Source organism: Tamandua tetradactyla, chromosome 6, assembly GCF_023851605.1.
Source record: "Tamandua tetradactyla isolate mTamTet1 chromosome 6, mTamTet1.pri, whole genome shotgun sequence".
NCBI classification, from domain to species: Eukaryota; Metazoa; Chordata; class Mammalia; order Pilosa; family Myrmecophagidae; genus Tamandua; species Tamandua tetradactyla.
The window spans coordinates 146,105,965-146,130,872 of record NC_135332.1 but is presented as its reverse complement, the minus strand read 5'-3'; the positions used below and the strand labels follow the sequence as shown (position 1 = coordinate 146,130,872).

Below are 24,908 nucleotides of genomic sequence, written 5' to 3'. Positions count from 1 at the left end.
TTCTAAATTACTCTAATTCTATCCATTCCGTAGTGCTTGGAAAGACTGCTGTACCGGATGCCCTGGTTTCAGTATATCGAACTTTGTGTGTTAAAGGAAAACCTGACATAATACACGATGAAAATAAAATATTCCATTGAATGATTTTCCCAACCTGAATTTCAGTCTCCAAATTTCAGTGACACTTCCACATAATCAAAACTACTGCTTGCCAGGGCAAGGTGACTGAGCAGCACGATTCTGGATTTATGTGTATTTTATACAATGAAAGATGCCAAGCTGGAATGCTGAAGCCAATAAAATATGTTTAAAAAATAAAAAGCAACAGAGTTCTTCTAAACCAGCAGTGGAGCATTCAGAATAAATCCACAAGAATTTTCTCTTTTCTCCAATTGCTAATTTGGGGGTAGGGGGTCATTTCAGTCAGGGCACCGCTGTGGTGAATGGGTGATATTAACCCCCCTAGGCCTGTCAGGTGCCAGGAGCACCCAGACCTCCTGCAGCCTCCAGCACCTCATTTGTTCACCCCAGGGTGCTGCATAAGTAGCATCATGTTCTATATGCGACATGACAGGTGAAAGCAGTACTGTCACTGCCTGACAAGTGGCACTGCTTCCTGCTGCTCCTATGGGTAACATGTCCTCTGGGGACATGTGGTTACCCACCGGTAGTTCCCTGACTACACTTGGCCTTGACAGTGGAGATATCTGGAAGATAAACTACCAGCGAGATGGATCCCTGCCCAGCCTGAAGCTCAGACCCTAAGATTTTTAAACCTTAATAGGCAGAAGCCTGGAACAAAAAGGACAAGCTCTTTAAAAATCTGTAAGCCCTATGTGTCTTGCTACAGATGGAGACTTCTGTATTACTTTGGGGCTGTTCCTTTGACTGTGAAACCACCCAAGTGAACTTTGAGTGATGCAAATGTAAAGCCGTGGTTCTCTTTGGAAATGGAGTTAAGATGCTCTAGTTTCAAGAAGCTAAAATAATTGTGTTTGGCGAGTGAGGGCAGAGTTTTCTGTTGAAAAGGCAGAGGGGTATCTGTTGTGTCGAGGCAAAGGAAGGTGCTTTGAACAAGTGGGACTTAAATGAGAAAGACCCTGTATACCTCTAGATTAGAGGGACGAAGACTGAAAGCTGATGATATTGTTCAAGAGAGACTTCCTGTGGGTGAGGCTTATGGCAAGCATTGTTAGTTTGGGACCCAGATGGCAAAATGCTCAGAGTAAGTGGGGGAGCCCATTCTACTGTCATACATGGGACCAGAACTGCTGTGGCAGCCTGAGGCTAAGTAACTTTGAGAGCATATGCAGACATTGCCCTTGACTGGGCACCATCAGCATGGCTGCAGGGAGAACCCTTCAAACACTTTTTGCAGGTTGCTGATAAAACACATGGCATCTGAAGCCAGACAGAAAACTCTTGGTGAACACCATGTGGTAACTACACTGAGAAACTCAGTGGTAGGCACCTTTGAGGCAATTTTTAAACACCATGTCCCTGAAATAACTGAAGCACATTTCGAGGGGCTACTTTCCTGGGGGAACAGGGTGGATGTGGGGGGCATTGTGTCTCTACTGGGTATGAAGCTGGACAACGGGCACACTAGAAACCCAACTTTGTGTGGTTCTGAGAAAACTGATACATGAAATCAACTTGGAGAGATCTTTGTCTGAACTTGGTGAGACATCACTGTACCTTTCTTTGGAATCATCTTCCAAAGATTCCCTGTCCTAGTCCTCACAACCAGTGAATATGCTACATTACATGAGAAGGAGGAGTTAAGGTTGTAAATGGAATTGAGGTGGCTAATCAACTGACCAAAATAAAAAGATTATTCTGAACTTTTCCAGTGAATCTAATATAATCACAAGAGTCCTTTAAAGTGGAAGAAGGAGGCAGAAGAAATATTCAGAGAAAGAGAGAAATTTGAAATTGCTACATTGCTGGCCTTAAAAATGGAGGAAGGGGTCATGAGCCAATGTATACAGGCAACTGCTAGAAACTGGAAAAGGCAAGAAAATGGATTCTCCCCTAGAGCCTCCAAAAAGGAACTCAGCCCTGCTGACACCTTGATTTCAGCCCAATGAGACCCATTGAGGACTTCAAACCTTCAAAGAATAAATTTGTGTTGTTTTAAGCCACTCAGTTTGTGGTCATTTGTTACTGCAGCAACAGGAAACTAATACACCTTCAAACCGACTTGCCTTACGTGTGAGCTCACTGAGGCAAAGGTTCCTCAGCTGGTGGAGTATAGGGCTCCTGGGCCCAGATTTTCCTGGAATGGTCTCTTTAAACGAGAAAGTTCTGAAATTCCCAGCAGAAGGTCCTTCTAATTCAACAAAGAACTCCGGTTGGGGACCAGTATTTACTCCAGGTTTATCCCAAAGCCAGCTCTCTGGGCCAAGCCTTATGCTTCTTAAGAGGTAAAAGCAGAGCTATTATTCTTCCCCTCCACCAAGGCTATCTTAGCAAGAGAAATACCCCAGTCCCAAAGCCTACTGGGACCTTCCCTTTGGGGGGGGGGGTAATTCCCCACCTAAGCCATCACAGAGAGGTGAGCCCTAATTTAGGAAGAATATAGAGTCACCTATGTTTCTGATCAGAAAAATACCAGGAACAAAATCTCTTCCTCCAAATCTCCTCTGCCTTCCCCTTGAGTTTACTTTACTCCTGTCTACTGTAATGTCAAAGGCCCAGTAAGTACAATTGTTTCCCGGGAGGAGGAACATACTTAGTCATTACATATGTGTTAGTTAGGTTCAGATCAAGCTCCTGTAACAAAAAGACCCAAAATGCAGGAGCTCAAACTAGATAAATGAATTTATGCCTTAATGAGATATTCCTGAGACACGTCATTCTGCAAAATTGCCCACTAAAAATAACTGGACTTATAGGAAAAAATAAGGTCAGGACAGAGCATGGACCTAGGCAACTTGATAAACAGAGAACTAACCAATATAATAGCAATCTTGTTAAAAGTGCTAGCACATTTTAAAATATTTTAAAATAATTTAAATATTCATAGTAAGTCATAGAACCCTACCTTTAAGGAAGTATGTCAACATAACCTAATGGATGGGGAGTAAGGAAGAATGGAGGGTGCTAGGACATGTGGACAAGAGCAAAATTCTCAGTCCAGGGTGAACTGACCAGAGAACACCCAAGAAAGAGGATGTGGCCATATGGAGTAGAAGGAAGAATGTGGGGAAAACAAGCATATGTACAGTTCTGTTTGTCTCCCCAGCCTGCCAATTTAGCTCTGTCAGCATATTTTGCATTAAGGTGCTGTTAATTGGTGCTCAAAATAATAATATGTTGGGAAAAATTCTATATGTACCAATTTGCTTTCCATATTACCCTGACATCATTCTATTTACCAAAGATAGTTTGAGTTAATTTGCACAAAATGCCACATATTGCCAGGATAAACCAACTTTTGAAGTTTATTGATCTCTTAGGTAACAGCCCAGTAGTCTCAGGCAGGTATGTGGCTCTGGACCCAAGTTCCTTCCATCTTTTTGCTCCACTAGATGTATGGTATGCTCTTCAACCGCAACTCGTGGTTGACTCTTGCATGCCACTCACATCCTACAAGAATGGGGAATGAGAGGAAGTAAGGGCATCCCATTTCATTTTAAGGAGGTGATAGGAAATTTCACATATCACTTCTGTTCACATTCCATTGGTGAGAATTTTTTTTTTATTATGAACAACCAAACATACAAACATTCTTGACACACAAACATTCTTGACATGGTTACAATCAATGGCTCACAGTATCATCACATAGTTGTGTATTCATCACCATGATCATTTTTTTGAACATTTGCGTCTCTCCAGCAAAAGAAAGAAAAATGGAAACACAAAAAACTCATACATGCCATACCCCTTACCCCTCCTTCTCATTGGCCACTAATATTTCAGTCTACTCAATTTATTTCAACCTTTGTTCCCCCTATTATTTGTTTATTTTTTATCCATATTTTTTACTCATCTGTCCATACCATAGGTAAAAGGAGCATCAGGCACAAGGTTTTCACAATCACACAGTCACATTGTGAAAGCTATATCATTATACAATCATCTTCAAGAAACATGGCTGCTGGAACACAGCTCTACAGTTTCAGGTACTTTCGTCTATCTACTCTAAAACACCATAAACTAAAAAGGGGTTTTCTATATAATACATAAGAATAACCTCCAGGGTAACCTCTTGACTCTGTTTGAAATTTCTCAGCCACTGACAATTTTTTTTTGTCTCATTTCTCTCTTCCCCTTTCAGTCAAGAAAGCTTTCTCAATCCCTTGATGCTGAGTCCCAGCTCATTCTAGGATTTCTGTCCCACATTGCCAGGGAGGTTTACACCCCTGGGAATCTTATCTCACATAGGTGGGGGGGGGGGGCATTGAGTTCATTTGCCATGTGGACTGAGAGAGAGAGAAGACACATCTGAGCAACAAAAGAGGTTCTCTGGGGGTGACTCTTAGACCTAATTTTGAGTAGGCTTAGCCTATCCTTTGCTGGGATAAGTTTCATAGGGCTCAACCCCAAGATTGAGGGCTTGGCCTATTGATTTGGTTGTCCTTACTGCTTGCAAGAATACCAGGAATTCTCCAAATGGGGAAGTTGAATTTTTCCCCCTCTCTCCCCATTCCCCCAAGGAGACCCTACAAATACCTCTTTATTCACGGTTCAGATCACTCTGGGATATATCGGGGCATCACACTAACCTGTACAAACCAAACAAACACTAAACTGTACAAACCAAACAAAACCTCATGTTCTATTCAAGGTTCTATGTACTTAACATGTTCATTTAAACTGTCCATATAACTTAAATTAGGAAATGCACTAGTCAAAATAAAAATTTTGTACCAAATAAACATTTCTTGCTTTAGACTCACAGAGGTGAAGTTTTAAAATATGAATGACCATCTATTTTCAATACCCTGCAATATTGGCATTTCTTTGTTCTTCCTCATGCAAAAACATTTTTTAATTTGTACATTTAGTCAGTATCATTGTACATTCTAGGTATTTCTAGATTATACCATCTCAGTCTTTACTGTCTATCTTTCCTACTGGTTTCATATATGCTGCTAGCCCTTCTCCCTCCATCATTCTCACATTCAGCTTCATTCAGTATATTTACATTATTATGCTACAATCAGGTAGTATTGTGCTATCCATTTCTGAACTTTTATAATCAGTCCTGTTGCACAATCTTTATCCCTTCAGTTCCAATTATCCAGTCTCTACCCTATTTCTATCTCCTAATAACCTGTGTTCTTAATTGAAATTTTCCAAGTTCACTCATTAATGTTAGTTCATATCAGTGAGACCATACAGTATTTGTCCTTTTGTTTCAGACTATTTCACTCAGCATAATGTCCTCAAGGTCCATCCACATTGTTACATGCTTCATGAATTTATTCTGTCCTACAGCTTCGTAATACTCTATTGCATGTGTATACCACAGCTCGTTTAGCCACTCATCTGTTGATGGACATTTGGGCTGTTTCCATCTCTTCACAATTGTAAATAATGCTGCTATAGACATTGGTGTGCAAATGGCTGTTTGTGTCTTTGTCCTCCTGTCCTCTGAATAGATACCTAGCAATGGTATTGCTGGATCATATGACAATTCTGTATTTAGCTTCCTGAGGAACCACCAAAACTGCCTTCCACAACGGTTGTACCATTTTACATTCCCAGCAACAGTGCATAAGTGTGCCTCTTTCTCCACATCCTCTCCAGCACTTGTCATTTTCTGTGTTTTGGATAATGGCCATCCTAGTGGGTGTCAGATGTGGTTTTGATATGCATTTCCCTAATACCCAGGGAAGTTGAGCATCTTTTCATGTGCGTTTTAGCTGTTTGTATTTTCTCTTCTGAGAAGTGTTTGTTCATGTCTTTTGCCATATTTTAATTGGGTTGTTTGTCTTTTTGTTGTTGAGTTGAACAATCTCTTATATATTCTGGATACTAGACCCTTATCTGATATGTCATTTCCAAATATTGTCTCCCATTGTGTAGGCTACCTTTTTACTTTCTTGACAAAGTTCTTTGATGCACAAAAGTGTTAAATTTTGAGGGGTTACTATTTATCTATTTATTTCTTCAGTGCTCATGCTTTCGATGTAAGATCTACAAAAAAGCCTCCTATTACAGGTTTTATAATATATTTCCCTATGTTTTCCTCTAAAAGTTTCATGGCCTTAGATCTAATGTTTAGGTCTTTGATCATTGGTGAGAATTTTGATACTTGGCCATATATAACTGCAAAGGAAACTGGAATTTATAGTCTGTATTGTGTGATGACTGCTAAAACTCAGGGGGCTTATACTGATAAAAAGAGAAGGTGAGAGCAGTGCCATGGTGGCTCAGTGGCAGATTTCTCACCTGCCATGCCAGAGACTTGGGTTCGATTCCCGGAGCCTGTCCATGCCAAAAAAAAAAAAAGAAAAAAGAAAAAAGAAAAAGAGAAGGAGAGCATGTCAATCTCTACCACAATATACCAAGGATAAATTAGATCAGATTATTCTATGAGGATAATTAACAGAGAACAGCCTTGAAAAATGAAAATGCTCATTTTGTGCCAGGCATTCTGTTAGGGGCAGCTTTATCTAACTCTTTGAGGTCAACATAAGTATTTATAAGATGAAGAATCCTCAGCACAAATAGGTAAAGCAGAGGTGGGATTCCAAGCTAGTCTTTCAAAATAGTCCATGCTTCCAAAGTTCATGCAATACTGCCTCCAACAGGGGAATGCTGGTGGAACGAAGACATCAGAAAAAAGGTTGAATGGAGAAGTGGGGGTCAGGCTGAAGGTTTGGGGGAGGATCCTGAGGGCTCTGAAGGATGGTGTGGGATGAGGAAGGGATAAAGGGACATTCAGAGATGGAGTGACAGCCCAGGGACTGAGTCTTTATCTCTCTTTGATTGTATTCTACTTGGAGAGTCACATGGGGTACTTCCTCCAAATCAATGCCATGTGCTCTTTTAATTTCAGTATTTTTCCTCTTCAGTCTTTGGGTTTAAGTGAGGGCACACGCTTAAAACAACCTCTGATTTCCCATCCAACACCTTGATCCCAAGGGATCCTTTCCCACTTACTGCTGAATATTTTGAGTGTTGGACGGGAACTTCATTGGCCCATTTGAAGTTCTCGCCCAAGAAAACACAAGCAGGTTTCACATAAAACTTGGTCATGAAATTCTATACGCAGAGCTTTACTGTTTGTTTCGTCCTCAGGGCAATTTTATAATTCAAATCTGATATGATCTGTCCTCCTAAATCTATGAAGAGAATGAAGAGAATTATTGTCATCCCGTTTCTTCTGGTATCAGTGACTAAGGAAAAGAGCCTAAGAATTTGTAGTGTCACTCACAGCTGAGTGTTATCTCAGGAGGTCTGAGGAATTAGGAGCAGGAGAAGTTCAAGAGAAAAGCATCACTTTCTTTAAGAGGAAAATTTTGCTTTCTCTTTGTACTCATCTGTATGCACAGCCCTCTCCCATGTAACTGCAAAGCCACCTTTATCTTTTTAGTGGATAGGGTTATTGGTAAAACCTAGCCATTCTGAGTGATGCTAAACCCAATCTCATAGTAAAGAGAACTACCCTCACTGTACTGGTTAAATGTTTCATGGGTAATGTGTTACTGCCTTATTAGATTATGCTTCTTGGATGTAGAAACAATGTCTTGTGTGTAAAGCCATAGTCTATCTGGTCTACTAGTTGACCAGTCTCCCCTAGTGTAACATCCTATATAATTCTTTGAATCCACTGTAATATCTAGAACAGCCCTAAGCAAACAGCAGGCTCTTAGGAAGTTCTTTTGAACTAATTCCTGGGGAAATGGGATCTTCTTGAATGAAACCATAGCTTACGATTTTATTCTAGGAATAGTGTTCATTCCAATTTTTCAATCCTATTGTATGATCTATTGGGAATAAATTTAAATATTTGAAAAACACCCTATAATGCATGTTTAAAATCTTTGTAATCTAATGAAGAAATGAGGATAAGTTTATTTGTGATTTAAACTGCAAACATACCACTGTTAAATGTATAAGCTTAAAAATATTTATTTTTTGCATGTGCAGGCACTGGGAATCAAACTCAGGTCTCCGGCAAGGCAGGCAAGAACTCTGCCTGCTGAGACACTGTGGCCTAACCTTATTTTTTGCTTTTAAATGTAAATGATCTGATTCAGTTTTGATCAGTGAAGTGTTTGCTCCAGTACTTTTATTTTCAAGCAATGTGACTATCTGTGTAGATACAATCAGATTCTATTTTTGCATAATATTTTTATAATGAAAAATGCTGCTCTTAAAGAAACAAATGACCATCTTAGAGAATTAGAACAATGCTCTGTAATATTTTGTACATAATTGCACATCATAATTCATTAATGAAGGGAAAGAGAAGTACTGGCAAATTTATCTTCACCATTATTCAAATGGAACAGTTACAACAATAGAAAACCCTTCCTTTATTGCTTTCTCCTTCAATAAAATTATTGGGATAAATTTCAGAGTTCCATTACTTTTTTTTTTTTTACATGATCATGTTTGTTTCAAGCCCATCATTAATTCTAAGTTTTACTGCTGGAGTAAGCTTATTTGAATCTTTGTATATACCATCAATGAGAAAGATTTGGGTTGTCAGTTCTAGCCATTTGTAATACAATTATGTTGGTGTCCCCAAGTACACACTATATGCCTGTTTCATAAATTCATGGTATTTACAAGTAACACATGATAAAGTTTCCTCTCTTAGTTCATCTCTGCAGTTGTGCACTGGTGCTGTGTTTGCTGACACAATAAGTACTAAGCTCTGGGTATTGATAAGCCCTTTGGTACTACAAGATTAAATAGAAAAGTCCAGAAGTTCCATTGCTCAGGAAAAAATAGAATATCATTTTCTTTACAATTCTCTCTAATGAGATGGGTACATTGTGGGTGTGGCACTGTGGGTAAGTGATTTGCTGTATGTGAGTGCAGGGATTTAGACTGCAGGATGCCTTCTCTGTGTGTCCATGCCAGATTATAAGGGGGTGAGTCCTAGTTGGCATTGCTTCAGGTGATCTAACCCAGTCATGACACCCTAGGAAAGTATTATAAGCCTTCTTGAATGATTTTAGAATGTTTTGAGAATACTTATTTTTTATGCTGATCCTAATTCATTTTTACAGTGTTTACTGTCATGTAAGGAATAGAGAAAATAAAGTAGCTCAAAAGACGTGAGAGACACCCCTATTAGAATTTAAAAGACACAGAAAAAATCTTCTTAGAGTTTCCTACTAGGGAGAGGTATATGTGTGCGTGCGCATGTGTGTGTGCAAGATGATGACATCACCTGGGCACACACAAGTAGTCAAAAAATGGAGGTGGTTTGTCTAGTTGCACACAGAACCCATCCTTTAGAGATGGTAGAAATCCTTTGTTTACTTGAATTTTTGCTATGGAATCACTTTGTGGGTGATTTTCACCTTTCCTCTCTTTAGACTAAGCTCCCATTTTCATCTTCTCTGAACAAGGATTGGAAATAATAACCAGAGAGTAAATAGCTAAACAGGAAGGCTCTTCCTTATGCACATAAACACAGACACATTCTCAAACACTTGGCAACATCCTCTCTGACCCTTGGGTTGAAACTTAGCAACTAAATAACCTTGGACAAACCCTTAAACTTTCATCCTCAATTTCTTTAATATGGGGTAATTAATCTTGGCCCTCCTTTCTACAAAATTTCAAGGAACAGCTGAAATAGTGTGTGTGAAACCCTGTAAACTCATGCAAGAAAGGACTGTACTTTATTTAAATTTATTGCATTAGGCAGCTGGTATAGTAACCTGAATATACTTTGAGTTCAGTAGATATTCATGGTAAGGGTGAGCAGATTTAAAAGATAAACTGTACATGATTCTAAAAGCAATGTCTTCTGTTTAGTTTATAATTTTGTAATCTGTATGATGAGATTGAGAGCAAAGAGAAAACAGGTCAAATTAGACCAATTTGAATTTTAATAATTCATTTATTCAGTCCATAGATTTTTTATAGGATCTATTATGTGCTAAACCTTGTGCTAGGCACTGGGGCTATAGAAGTGAACAAAACAGATCAAAATCTGTGCCCTCACGGAGCCTCCATCCTAGTGGGAGGAGACAGACAATAAGCAAAATAAAAATAATAGTATATTAGAGAATGTAAAGTGAATAATAAAGGAGGATCAGCTATTATCATTTTAATTAGGGCTGAAGTAAAGGCAGTATTGAGAATTCGGTATTAGAGTAGAACTGAAGGAGGGTGAGGAGTGGGCCGGATGGATATGGGGGGGGGGGGGCATGAGAGCCATGAGGGTATGGGGTACGTTCAAGGCATGAGGGTTTGGGGAAGGTTCTTGTGGCATGAGAATGTGGGACTGGGGACATCTGAGACAGACAGAGCAGCAAGGTGCTAAGGAGGGAACACACCTGGTACGTATAGTGAGGGAAACCAGTTTGAGAGAGAAGTTGAAAATAGAAAGAAAGATACATGGTCTAAGAGATGAGGGTGAGGATGATGAGGAGTGACGATGATGCCGTTGAGTGCTTACTCTGCCAGACTCTGTCTCGTTGTCTCACTTGCTCTCACATACACACAAAAACCTTTATAGTTGTGGAAACTAATGTATGGAGAAAAGGAAGTTCCCAAAGGTCACATAACTAGGAAGTCTTGGCCAGGATTGGAACCCAAGGCCCTCTGATTCCGACATCATGTACTTAACCATTGTGCATTATTGCCTCTCCTATGGAAGTAGATCATCCCCAAATAGTATTTGGTAATATCTTCTGGGGACTTTTTCTTTCCCTTAGTCAGCTTATAGTGACTATTCTACCATCAAAAAAAAAAAAAAATCCCTTGACACTACTCTGTTTCCCAGAAAACAGGTGTGATCAGAAAAACAAAATGTTAGAGGAAAGCCAAAATTAATACCATCCTGATAAACTTTGGACTTAGACAAACAAAACCTCAGTTCCCCATGTATTCTAGTAGAAGAAAGACTCAGTGAAAAGAGTCCATAGAGAATCACTAGGGAAAAGAATGTTCTTTACTTATTTCTAACCAGACAAATGCCAGGATCTTTGCTTACTCTCTTGCTATTTATCTAACATGAGGGCATCTGAAGGAGGGAATGTCAAAGTGAGATGTGTGGGCTTTCAGGTTTAGCAAATAAATTTACCATATGCCCAGTATAATCTGAATTTCATATAGACAACAAATATTTTTGTATAATATTCCTTTGTAATATTTGGGACATGCTTATACTTTAAAAATTATTCCTTCTTTCCTTTTGTCCTCTTTCCTCCTGACCTTCTTAATTTGCTTCAAGCAGATTTTGGGGCCCCTTCTCATTTCTAATCCATGACAGTTTTTTTTTATTATTACCTCTTCCCTTATCCAAATATACTTTATCAAAGTATTTTTTTTTTAGCTGTTTTGGGCCCATAAGAAGTAAGCTTACTATGTAAATAATTTAATCAATTTAGGTTCTGCATAAGGAGCATTATGGTAAGGACAAGGATTTCGTATTGAGATTCAGAATGGGTTTATAAAACACTGTGCTGTTTGTTTTCTCTCCTTCCTTGTTCTGTAATAGAAGATAATGTGGTATGTCTGAAAAAGATTGGTTCCTGGACTAGAAATTCCTTGAGTGCATGACCCACATTCTTCCAGGACTGTATCCCCTGTAACCAGACCTGTGTCCAAAAAGGAAGAGATGTCTGCTTTTATATGGAAGAACGAGAAGTCCAGTCTTGGGGTGGGAAGATGAAGCCAAAGTAGAAGAATATTGTCAATGACAATGAGTTAAAAATAAAGCAACATGAAATAGTACATTAATTCAGCAAATGCTTATTAAGCATACACTGTCTGCCAGGCATGGCACTAGGTGCCAGGAATACAGTATAAACAAGACAGAATCCCTCCTGTAATAGAGTTGAGCATCTGGCAAGAGCTGTAGATGTTAAGCATATAATTAAATCCAGTGGTATAAGAGCTAAAAAAGAAAAGCACCAGATACTATTAGAGTGTGTAATGGAGAGCATTACCTGGTCTTGGTCGTTGGAGAAGGTCTCCCAAAGGAGAGGAGGTTTCACAGAGATCTCATCTCAGTATGAATTAGATAGATGAGGATGATTAGGAAATGTGTGTGAGTTTGGGATGGGGGCTGGCTAGGGAGAAGAGCATTCCAGGTACGGGGAACGGCTGCCACGTGAAGAACAGATATGTTGGAAGAGGAGCCTAAGCAGAAGGCCAATTAGCAGGCAGTGACCCAAGAAACCAGACCTGCACCTAGGGCACTGCTCACCTGTAATGGAGCCCAGAGGCTCCTTCTGGGGCAAGTGTCACACAGCTCCTCACTTCAGCAGCCCCAGCCTCATGCAATGACGGCTGAGTGACACCTGTCCAGAGCTCACAGAGTTTACCTTCTGGGCCACAGCTACCCAGCACTCCCCAGCCACAGGGAGAGACTAGAGAAGGAAGCACGCGGCCCTGCTCTTCATCAGCTGCTTCTCTAATGCGATCTCTCTGCTTAATTCCAACTTATTATAATGACTACCAGATAGCAAATAACTCTGCCAGGGCTGGTAGGGGTCCTCTCTGGGTCCAAACCTCAAATATCTTCCACAGCTGGCCCGCAATCCAAGGAGGGAGCCAGGCTGGAAGCCAGTAGTGGTTCTCTTTGCTTCTTTCTTTCTCTCGTGTCACTTTTCTTCTCTTGTTCTAATTCTCCATAAAACTATAAAGAAAGGAGGAGAATGTCCCCAACTCTGAAAGACTCATCTTCATAAACGACCCACCAAACTGAGCCTTTAGCTCATTCAGATTATTAGTCAGTGTTTATTGAGTGCCTGCTAGGGGTCAGGTATGATGCTGAAGTTTTCCCCATGTACTGGGATTTTTTTTCCTCACTTATCCTATGAACAGCCCTATGAGAGATGAATTAGTATGCCTATTTTACTGTAGAAGAACAGAAACCAAGAGAGATCAAGCAACTCTCCCAGTGCCACATAAGATAGTAATATAATAAGGACTTCAATTTAGTTCTTCTGTTACCAAATCCAATTCCCCTTCCATGCACCTAGCTGTCTCCAAGAGCTCCATGAACTGCAGTGGTCTCATTGTCTGCTGGGGAAATAGTAGGTTAAAAGAGGTCACTTCATAGTCTCTTCTTGTTAACCAGTTAATGAGCTTCCCATTTGTACATCCATTTGATGTACAAACATCAATATTTTCAGCCAGGCTGCCCAGGACAGGGATAGTTGCAGTTCCTTGCAACAGAAACAGCCATTCAACACCAAAAGCATTCAGCCAGAGACATGGACTTCAGATACCCCCAAAATTTCTTTGAGACATTTTTATAGTTTCTGTAGGTCTATAACATAGCCATTTGGTTTGGCCCCTGTCCACTTATTGGTGGGCATTCTAAGTAGAAAATATAACTGCTCCTCCAGTTGCTGGCAATCTAGGGGGAAACTGTAGAGGAGTTGGGCATTAGCTGCTCTTAAAATAGCAGGAAAGCAATGGGCATGTAAAGTCAGGAGTTGAATATCAAGCAACAGAGGATTTAGGGCGCCATTTAGGTAAGATATCTCTTGGCTATCTCTTAGATGGAAGTGGGTATTTACATGGTTAAAATGCAGGATGGGCTTAAGCATGCACATATGTGCCCACAATATGGGCAGGGCAGAGTATGTGGGATGAAATTCCAATTCCAATTCTAATTCTATCAGATGTATAAACTCTTGCAGGATAGTTAGGATGAAAAGGCTCCAGAATACAGGTGTATAAACTCTTGCAAAATAAACAGTTAAGATGAAAAGTCTCCAGAAGAAAATGGCTTGTTGGAGAATTTATAAGGGAACCTTACTTATCAATGACTTCGAGAAACACTTTGCAAAAAAGTCTGCCTCAGAAATCCAGGAGCCATGCTGTTGGGGATTGCATCGGGTCCCCCACAAAAGGCATGTTCATGATCCAACCACTGGTGCTACGGGTGTGACCACCTTTGTAACGGGACTCTTGACACTGTTATTAGTTAAGGTGTGCCCAGACTGAATGAGGGCGGCCTTAATCCAACATGGCTTAAGTCCTTATAAGCAAAGGAAATTAGACACAGAAAGAGAAACCGGAGAGTAGCCAGAAGTTGGAAGTCAACAGAATTGGGAAGAGAAAGGAGGAGAGACTGTCGTGTGCATTGCCATGTAGTGGAAAAACCAAGCAACCTCAAAGATCCCCGGCCATCCATAAAATACTGACCCCAGGAGGAAGCAAGCCTTCTAGCCTCTAAAACCCTGAGTCAATAAATTCCTGTTGTTAAACCAACCCATTGAATGGTACTTGTTTTAGCAGCTGGGAATCCAAAGCACGTGCCTCAGGTAAATGCCAAGAAAATCAAAGAAACTCAGAATTAACCTAAATGTCTATCATGGCAACTCAGTTAAATCAATTTTAAACAATGGAATACCAAAAAACTGTAAGCTTCACATGAGCTCTTTACTAATCATTGTATCTCTGCTAATTCAGTGGTTGGTAGTGAAGTTAGTGCTTAAGGCTATCTGTTAAATCAACCAAAAAATGAAAATTCAGCAATTAAAAATGATGAGACACATCCATGTATCTATAACATGGAAAAATTTCTATGATACACTTTTAAGCGAAAGTGAAATTTACAGAACAGGATAGTGTGATTCCATTTATGATTATAGTGTACATATTATATATGTATATGTGCATTTAAGTATCTTGAAGGATATATATATATATCTATATATATATACTGTTGTTAATGGCTACATTCTATGGACCGCTATTGGATTGGAGCAAAGGCATTTAATTTCTAATTTCTATATCCCTTTACTGTTTAGATTTTTTACAATAACTTTTTTGCAACTATTTTTGTAATAAGCAAAGCCAAAAAAGCATTTATTTCCTTCTTTGATGTGCAGGGGAGAATTGTTGTCAATGCTGAGAAAGTTAGTTATTCTTACATTCATTTTAGTGAAACTTCTAATATGTTTATTGCAATTAGAAATGTATGATTTATTTGCAGTAATGTGGTTGCACTTAATTGTTTGGAAAATAAAACTTGGTAAAGGGCTCAAGGCCCGGCACTCTCCAGTCTGAAATGCTGGCTGTGTAGAACAAGGCCACAGATATTTTGGAGACTGTAACCCCCTGCTCGTCCTGAGATGGCCAAATGGATTTCCTGGGCTTTATCTCATACAATGGTGAGGGGGGCGAAAGAGTAAATTTGTTTCCAGTGAGCCTCCTGCTTACTAGATTTTTTTGTGTTCGTTTAATTCTCATCTCCAACCCTATCACCTCTCCATAGTGGGAGCCAGTGCCAGGGTGTGCCTGGCAGACACAGGCTGTGACCCCTTAAACAGGAGATGTGAGCTCACATGCCCAGCCTTATTAGGAGGAAAACCACCTTGCAAGTAGTGGCTTTGTCACATATTTCAGGGATTTCCAGCAAAGCCATTGTGTGATCTAGATGGGGTTGTAGAATATACATCTCATTTTCCTACATCAGCTAAACTTATCAGGAGTCCAGAGGAGAGAATTATTCTTTAGTCAGGCAGGATACTAAGTTAGCAGGACTATCCTTCAGCTCTTTAATTCTCATTCTTTGACATTTTTTTCTCTTTATATACTACTATATTTATTTCCTACTTTGCCCCTTACATATAAATAAGTCTGCTTATGTGTATGGTCTCCTTTCAAATTCCCACAGTCAGTTTCCTTTGCAGCGATATTTCTGAAGCAATGTGCTCTTTAGGTTTTTATCTAGTCATGGTTTTTCTCAATGAAAATAAAAAACAACTGAACTAGAAATGAATTTGCTGGATTTTAGCTGCCTGCAAAATTCATACACTAAACTATCTGAGCTCCAAGTCTTGGTAAATAAGCATTCATTTTATCATTTATCATAAGCATCTCTAACTTTTATCATTTCCTTAGTTACTTTTTGGAACCTTTTCCTCGCTGAGTTTTTATTACTTAAATATTGCCATTAGTTGAAATTCAAAGCATCTCCTAGTGGACAGTTACATGCCCTATATAGGCAAATGTTCTAAATAACCTGGTCTCTTTCTGGAAGCATTGTGAGTTCTGTGTTCCTCGAAGGCACAAAACTTGACTTGAGCTGCTAGCATTTTGTAAATTCCATTTTAGGAAACATCAGTGCAGTTTGCATTGCAACTTTCCCTCTGAAGTTAACCAGACTGTCCAAAGTAAGTTATGGACTTTTCCCTGGAAAATCTAACTCTGGGTTCTGAGGAATTAAGTCTCAGGGTGTTTAGAACCTTATGAGGAATTGTAGAAATGAAATGCTGCAGATCTTTCACTCCATAGATAAAAAAAATAAAGAGGGAGCACACATATTCTAAAAAAATTGTTCACTGTTCATTATTTCCTTTCATTTTGACATCACTTGTAGTTACCATTCCGTTTTTTCTTTTTAAGTGGAAAGTTGACTTCATATTTTAGATTCCTGGTTATGGTTCTTTGTGGTTTGGTGTCTTCTTTTCTCATCTCATTTATTTTTCCTTTTTCATCTGTGGTCAATATCAACCCCAGATTTATTTTTTGAACACTGGGAGACTAGATATTCCAAAACCATTTGGGAAATTTCACATTGTCCTTCTCAGAGTCAGCCACCAAATAAAGAATGCTGGTGTTTAATAGAATGGGTGTGCATTCATATAAATAAATGAAGCCTAGATTCAGTTAAGTATACAGTTAACTAAAAGGTATAAAACATTGAGAGTTTATTTTCTATCTAAAAGAAAATAAATAAATAGCTCCTGCAGCTAAGGCCCTTAAGAAGTCAAATCTGGGACTGTTCTAGGAGGCCAGGAAGCTTGGAACATAGAGAGGATCAAGAGATAAGTCAGAGATGGCCCGGGCTGGCTCAGGTAGAGCCCTGAGGGCCAATGGAAGGATTTTGGATTTTATTCTACATGTGTTGGAAAGCCCTGTAGAGCTTTAAGCTAGAGAGTAACATGGTCTGTTCTGTGTTTTCACAAGGACGTTTTGGGAGCCAAGTGGAGAAGAAATTTGGACTAGAGCTCGGGAGAGGGCAAGAGTGAAAGGTTGGAGACAAAGTGAGGAGAGTATCATAGAAGTCCAGAAAAGAGATGATGGCAGTGAGACCAAGGTGATGATGATGAGGTTGGGTGAAGTGAATGAATTTGAGACATATTTTGGACATGTTGTTGGGATAGAAGTAGATAGGTATCATGGGGTTGCACAGGTAGTTCAGTGGTTAGAATGCCCACCTTTCGTGTGGGAGACCTGGATTTGATTCCTGGACCATGCACAACCCCCCCCCCCCCCCAAGAAAGAAAGGCATCATGGATGGGTCCTTGGGTTTTGGCTTGAGTCATTGGGTGGATGGTAGTGTCGTCACTAAGATGGGACAAGTTGGGGTGAGGAAAAGAGGTCAGGATTCACGGGGGCAGGGCAAGAGCTCTGATTCTCATTTTTTCTGGCTTATTGAGTACTTTCTATGTGCAGCCTTGCACTGGGCATGAAGGGCATAATGTTGAAGAAGGAATGTGTTCAGCCTCTTTTGTTTTCTCACCACCTTGCCAACCATTCCTTCTCAGTCTCCTTCACTGGTTCCCCCCCACATCCCAGAATCTAGGATGACCATGACTCTTTGTCATGAGTCTTTTCTTTTCTATTCATATTCACTTCCTTAGTTTCTTGCTGCAAATACTATCTATATATTTCACAATTCTCAAATGTATATTGCCTCTCCAGACCTTTTCATCTCATTCTATACACACATATCCAACTATCTGCTTGACATCTCCACTTGGATGTACAAATAGACATGTCACAATGAACAGTTCAGAACCAAGTGCTAATATCCATACTTCCTGCCTCCCCCTGAAGCCCTGTTTCTCCTGCATTTTTTCCATTTCAGGACATAACTTATAGTTGCTCAAAGCCAAAACTTTGGAGTTATGTTGAACTGTTCTCTTTCTTTCACACCCCGTCTTTGAACAATCATCAAATCCTGTTGACTCTACCTTCAGACTATATCCAGAATGCAGCCACTTCTCACCTTCTCTGCTGCCCCTACCCTAGTTTGACCGTCATCTCTTGCTTGGATCATTCCAGTGGCCTCTTCAGCTGGGCTCCCTGACTCTGTCCCCGCAGAGTGATTCTTTTATAATATAAATCATTCCTATCATTTCTCTGCCAAAAGCCCTCCAGTGGCTCGCCCATCCCATTCAGAGTGAAAGCCAAAGTCCTTCCAGTTACCTTCAGCCCCATGTCATCTGGTCCCTCATGACCTTGGTAATCTCATCTCCTTCACCTTCTCATGCCCTCCACTCCAGCCAATTCTTTAATCTTGCTAAGCACACTCCCAGCTTAGAGCCTTCTCACTTGCTGCTCCCTCTGCCTGAAATATCCTTCCCCCAGATATCTCCATGGCTTGCTCCCTCACTTCCTTTGGTCTTTACTCTAATTCACTTCCTCATTGAGACCTTCCCTGGCTTATTTAAAATTCCAACTCCCAACCACCCACCCCTGGCATTCCCTAACCCTTCTCCACTTTGCTTTTCTCAATGGCACCGCTCCATCTAACATTGCACTCATTTATTGTGTGTCTCTTGCCACTAGACTGTAGGCTCCATGGGAACAAGGATTTTTGTTTTGTTCCCTACTGTGCAGTGGTAGATTCATGCCTAGCTCTTAGTAGACACTTAATACAAATCTGTGGAATTAATGAGTTCCAATAAATGTTGTATCTCTTCTCTTGTCTATTTCTTCCTGACTTTTATTAATCTCTGTATGTGCTTGGGTCACAGAACTCATAGGATTACTAAACAGCCAACCTGAGCTCTTGGTTCGGCTTTCTCTGAGTTTTCATTTCTTTGCTAAATTGAAATGGAGAACGCCCCCACAGGGTTACCGTCAAGGTTCAGTAGAATAATGTAGAAAAGGGTAAGCCACAGTCTTCATTAACCTCGACCACTGGACCTGACTCAGTCCTGGAGTTTTACATAAATAATCTCATTTAATTGTCACAATGAATCAGATAGGTTTATCTACTCTTAAAATCATTTCACAGAAGAGAAAACTGAGGAACGCCAGGAAGTTCAGTGAACTACCTAACTGATAGTAAATAATTTTAGAGCCAGGCTTAGAACTCAAGCATTTTATTCCCTGCCATGACCTTTCACCCATTATATTCTACTGGCCCAAAATAAATGCTTTAATGACTGAATGAACTAATGGAAATGATTTGACCTGAGGTGCAGTTTTTTGTCTCCAGCCTATTTTTTCTTCACGGATTAATGTATCACTTCCCTATTTTGTTCGTCTTCCGCCTTCAACTCAAACAGGTAGAAATTCCCATCTTCCAAAAGAAAAAGATATTATTAAGCTTTCCTTTTTTTTCCCCCCTCCCAAGGAATGAAACTTTATCATCTGTCCCCAGAGATTTTTGTCATATGGTCTAACGAAGTCCAGATGGTTTTCTCAAGTTCAGTCTTCATACTTAGTAAAGTATTTGTACTTATCTAATGAAATAAATTCTGGTTTAAATTACAAACACCCGCTTCACAAATAACTTATTCCATGTTCTTCTGCCTTGTTTGTGTTATGGCCTTTCTGTGCTAATGAATTTGTAAATGTAGTTTAATTACTGTTTACTGAGAAGTAGCTGTGTACAGTTCAGTCTTGGTGGGAGACTAAGCCAAAATGTTGAGGCAACTTGTTTCTAGTGCACAAACAGCTAATAAATGAGAAGCACTTTTTAAACATTGGGAAAGGAACTCAAGTTTGGTTTAAAGAAACAGAGCTTTATATTTCCAGGGTAATAAATCATTCTCTAAGGGAGTAGATTTAAGCATCAAAATGGCATTTTTTTCCCACGGTCAACCACACGGTGACTTGCACTTAAACCAAACTATAATAATGGTGATTTGATTGAACGCCACACCAAAGAGCTATATTCTAAAGAAACCCCCAAAGGGAAAACTCAAAACTACTTTTAAATTCCATAAAATATCTTGGAGCTCTGTAAACCTATGTATAATGTATTAACTCCTGTTTCTGAATTCTGGCCTCAGGCAAATTGCCAATTTAGCCACTAAATGAGTATTCTAAAATTCTAATACAAGCTAGTCTCTCTAACTTTGCTTCCCCCACCCCACCCCCAGAAAAAAAGAGATACAAGGGGAAAGTGAAAGTTATTAGAATGTTTGGTTGATAAATTTGGTTTGTGCTCCATTTGGAGTTCTAGTCTGATTATGCTCTTTGCATAAAATGTTGTTTTCTTAATTCCTCATTAAAAGAGGGGGGGCCTCCAAAAGTAAATTCCTTCCCCCAGCTCGGGGTCATGCTAATGGGATGGGGAACTACGTTCTCCCTCAGCCTCAGGGAACGCCTGCCTAAGATTCAAAGCAGAGTCTCCAATTGCTGAACTCCGAAAAAGACTTGTCAATCAACTTGTCAATTAACAGGGATTGCTGTTTGTTTCATGAACCATGAATATTACAAAAGAAGTTTGAGCAGTGTGAGCCCTCTAGGAATTTATGTTTAGTGAGGCCAACAGATGGGTAAACACAATTCAACATAAGGGGTCCTAAGGCCAAGGCTTAACAACAAGAACTTCAGCGTGTTAAATAGTGTTCTCAGAGCCAGGACCTAGTCCTGCTAACAAAATATCTCCTTTTCCAAGGAGACTGCTTCATATTTCCATGTTGTAATAATTTATCTAATATTTAATTATTCTTTCAGTCATTCCTTCATTCATCAGTTCATGGAGCATTATCTGTGGTGGGCTCTAGAGACACAAAGTGACCCAAAAAGATGCTTCAAGGGGCTTTCTATAATAGAAGACTGGCAAGTAAACAAATAAGCACTGTTATGATGTAAAATCTCAAAGAAAATTGGAAATCATGATTCAAATGAGGATATGTTATTTTTCATATATTCTGTCATTTTGCAAGCCTTATCTTTGGGATTTTTTTATTATAGGAAAAATGAAAAATAGAAATGCAGAGGCCCTTTATGAGAAGTTTATATTGACCACTCTTCATTCATAAGACTTTGGAAATAGGAACTATGTTCAGATCTCACCTCTTCCAAGAAGTATTCCCTGATAGCACCCATATCCCCATTTGGGTTGGCCATCCCTCCTCTGTGCTCTCTCTGCATCATATCCATTCCTCTGGTTCCATGCCTTGAATACAAATTACACTGTCCCCTCACTGTCACCACCACCCCTGCACACACATAACTGGTTGCCCCTGAGGACAAAGGGCCACCCCTCACTCTTCTTTGTATCCAAAGCACCAGAAACATACCTGATGCATGGGGCTTGATAAATGTTGAATATCTACATGAATGGGAAGATGGTATTTATGAGTATATTTTTAGATTGGATTTTTTAGATTTAGATTAGATTTATGGCCATCTAATAAAAGTTGTTTTTTTCCTACTGTATTGAGTTAAAAGTAAGCAACAAAATGGTCTGTATTCTTGTTTTTAAAAATGTAAACATACTAAAACGCATATTAATAACATACCTATAAATATGCATACAAAAAATCTGAAAGGACACACACCAAAATGTTCGGAGTGGTGATCTCTAAGTGTTAGAAATTGATATGACGCTGACTTTTTTCTTTTTGTTGCTGCATTGTGTTACTGTTTGACTATGGATGTGTGTTTCTATTATTATAAGAAAAAAATTATTTGTATTTTTAAAAGGAAAGTTTGGCCTTTTTCATAAGCCATCAGCATAAGAATGTAAGTGACATTACAAAGCATCATCTTTACCATCTAAACTCAATGTTGTTAGTGATTTGACTTTGTGGATTCAAATAATACAACTAGCTTGGGTAACTTTAGTGGTATTAGATAGGTTTGTTTCTATTTTCCTTCCATATGTCTGCATTTATAATATTCAGAAAGTACCTAAACATCACTTTCCCTAGAAATAGTCTAATAATAAATTCTAATGTTAAATTTGCTCTTTTGGTCTTTCTCTTCCTCTTCTTTCATTCTCCCATCTAATACTTAGCTTGGGTATTAGAAACCTAGTATAATTACACCAGGCTTGATCACGTGAAATTGATAAACCAGAACTAACACACATACTCTCTTTTTTTATCAGTCTTTTGCTTTTAGTGTGGCTCTATATAAAAAGAAATACCAGTTTTCTGGTTGTGATTCTTTTGTTCTATATATTCTGTTTTCTTGTTTTTATATCCTTTTGTTTGGCTAACTGCTGCATTGTAAAACTTAGATGATCTTATTGGACTACAGTAGTTTGTTTTTTCCTTTACCCCAGAAGAACAGCTATAAATTATAAAATGTGGCCCTTCAGAACAGCTCAAAAAATTACTTCTATTTTCTTTTCTATCTACAGCTGAATTCTTGCTGCCAGCATGGGGAAACAGAACAGCAAGCTGCGCCCGGAGGTGATGCAGGATTTGCTGGAAAGCACAGACTTTACAGAGCATGAGATCCAGGAATGGTATAAAGGCTTCTTGAGAGACTGCCCCAGTGGACATTTGTCGATGGAAGAGTTTAAGAAAATTTATGGGAACTTTTTCCCTTATGGGGATGCTTCCAAATTTGCAGAGCATGTCTTCCGCACCTTTGACGCCAATGGAGATGGGACAATAGATTTTAGAGAATTCATCATAGCCCTGAGTGTAACATCCAGAGGGAAATTGGAGCAGAAGCTGAAATGGGCCTTCAGCATGTATGACCTGGACGGAAATGGCTACATCAGCAAGGCAGAAATGCTAGAGATTGTCCAGGTATGTAGCGCTTGCCCTTGAAAAAGAGCATGTGTCAAAATAAGAATTGGAAGGCATTTTATTTGGCCTACCTCTTAGTTTTCTGTTTGTTTTAATATGAACACACATCATAAAGCAAGAACATCGCACATAAAAGTCTAGATTTGCTGGCATCTCTTGAAAAATCCGAAGTTCTGGCAACCCTGGCCCACATTCTTGCCTGGCCAGTCACTGGATGCTTTATAGTGACCCCCACGCTACAGGAGGACAGTTTTCCATGCTCACTATGACTACTTCATCCACTCATTGCTACAACCTACCTGGACCAGGAGTCAGTGGGCTTAGAGTGATATGCTTTTAGTGATCAGGTTCTGATCTGTGTTTACATCCTGCCTGTTCTTCTCACTACCTCCGTGATTTTGACCAAGTTAGTTCACCTAAGCAGCCTCAGTGTCCTCTGTTGTAGCACGGAACCCCCAGTGGTTCCCACCAATTATTTTTAGATGGGACCTGGCTCTCCATGTTAAATCGTAGCAGGGTGCCTCCCCTGTAGGATAGGTCATCATCACTTCCATCATCACCATCATTAACTTACAGCCTTATGAGACTCGTGAATGAGAGCAGAAATCTCGACTCTAGCCCCTGTCCATCAGAGAGCCAAACACCATAGAACAGAGGTTTCCTCATTTTAATAGGAGTCACTCCATTTCCCCAAATTACTCACCTGAGTAAATTCCCTGAGCAGAACAAAAGGGGCCCTGGTGTTGGCCACATTTCCCTTGTGGAACCCCAACAAACCTGTGGGAGGTAGGGGAGGAGGGTAAAGAGCTATGGTCACAGAAATGACAGTTTGATCAGCAGTGGGTGGCACAATGAGACAACCCTGAGGGGGCTGGGGCGCAGCTACAGGAAAAGGCCCAGGAGAGTTCAAGCTGCAAGCAATAGGAAGCACTAGGTGGGCTCATGTCCTGGTGGGCGAGCAGGGCATGACAGGGAAGATCAGGCAGCAGGTCCATGAGAACAGGCTTTTGGCATCTTGGAAAGCTGGTCTCAGAGACTTGACACTCATCCCAGGACATCCGGGTTCAGAGGTAGTGCTGTGGCTCCTGCAAGAACAGGTGGGGTGCTGGGAGGATCAGGGGATGTAAGACACAAAAAGGCAAAAGACTCAGCTGCTGGTGGGAGGGATGAGGGTGCACTGGCACTTGCTTTCAAGGAATCTAGTTAAAGAAACTCGGGACAGAGCCAGAATGGGACCTGCAAGACTGACCTGTCATTGAGCTATGGGCTGAAGCTTGGGTCCTGGTCTCAGGCCTGTGCAACTGAATCCACATGGGCAGTCAAAGAATGACAAGTGCAGAAGACTGAAGGATACAGAAGCGTGGATCCAAAATGCCCCCCTCCTCATCTTGGAAACTCTCCAAGATCAGCCAACCAGCTCTTTTCTGATTGGGCCACCAGGAGCTTTTCCTTCCCCCAGAGCAGTGACTTACTGAATAAATCATTTTAATCCGTCAGAGATGCGGTTCTTAAACAAAAATAAAGGATCCTCCCCTCCTCCAAGCATAAAATATGAAGAAAATAATATCTACTCTAAAAATATGGGCAATATAGAAAAATCTTCCATAATTCCACCTTACCCACAAAGAGAGTCTCTGCTAATAGTTGTTTTTTTTAATTGAATTTTTTTAAAAATTAGAGCTGTTGTAAGTTTATGGAAAAACCACACAAAAAGTAGAGAGTTTTTATATCCTCTTCCCACCCCATACTCACAAGTTTTCCCTATTACTGCTAATAAGTTGTAATATATCTTCCTGATTCAATTTCCAAGCATTTAAAAATATCTAGTTGGTTTTATGCTGAATATGAAGTTTTGTAGCTTGGCATTTTCAGGTAACATAACAGCACAAGCCATTTATTAGGTTAAAAAAACTTTTAAGGCTCTCTCTCCGCCGGACCGCCGCGCGGCGCACGCGCCCCGCAGCAGCCGAGCCGCCCGACCTCCCTACCCCCTCTCTCTCTCCGCCGGACCGCCGCGCGGCGCACGCGCCCCGCAGCAGCCGAGCCGCCCGACCTCCCTAC

The 24,908-nt window shown here is 40.1% G+C and overlaps 1 protein-coding gene across 16 annotated transcripts in view; it reads left to right on the top strand.

The window, feature by feature from the left end:
• NCALD (neurocalcin delta) overlaps positions 1-24,908 on the top strand; it is a 476,669-nt gene that overhangs the window by 413,117 nt on the left and 38,644 nt on the right. For all 16 annotated transcript variants that reach the window (XM_077167386.1, XM_077167381.1, XM_077167391.1 and 13 more), the window contains one exon: positions 22,451-22,847. In XM_077167386.1, coding sequence (XP_077023501.1) covers positions 22,470-22,847 — 378 coding nt within the window. In that variant the 5' untranslated portion in view covers positions 22,451-22,469. The remainder of the gene's footprint in view (positions 1-22,450; positions 22,848-24,908) is intronic.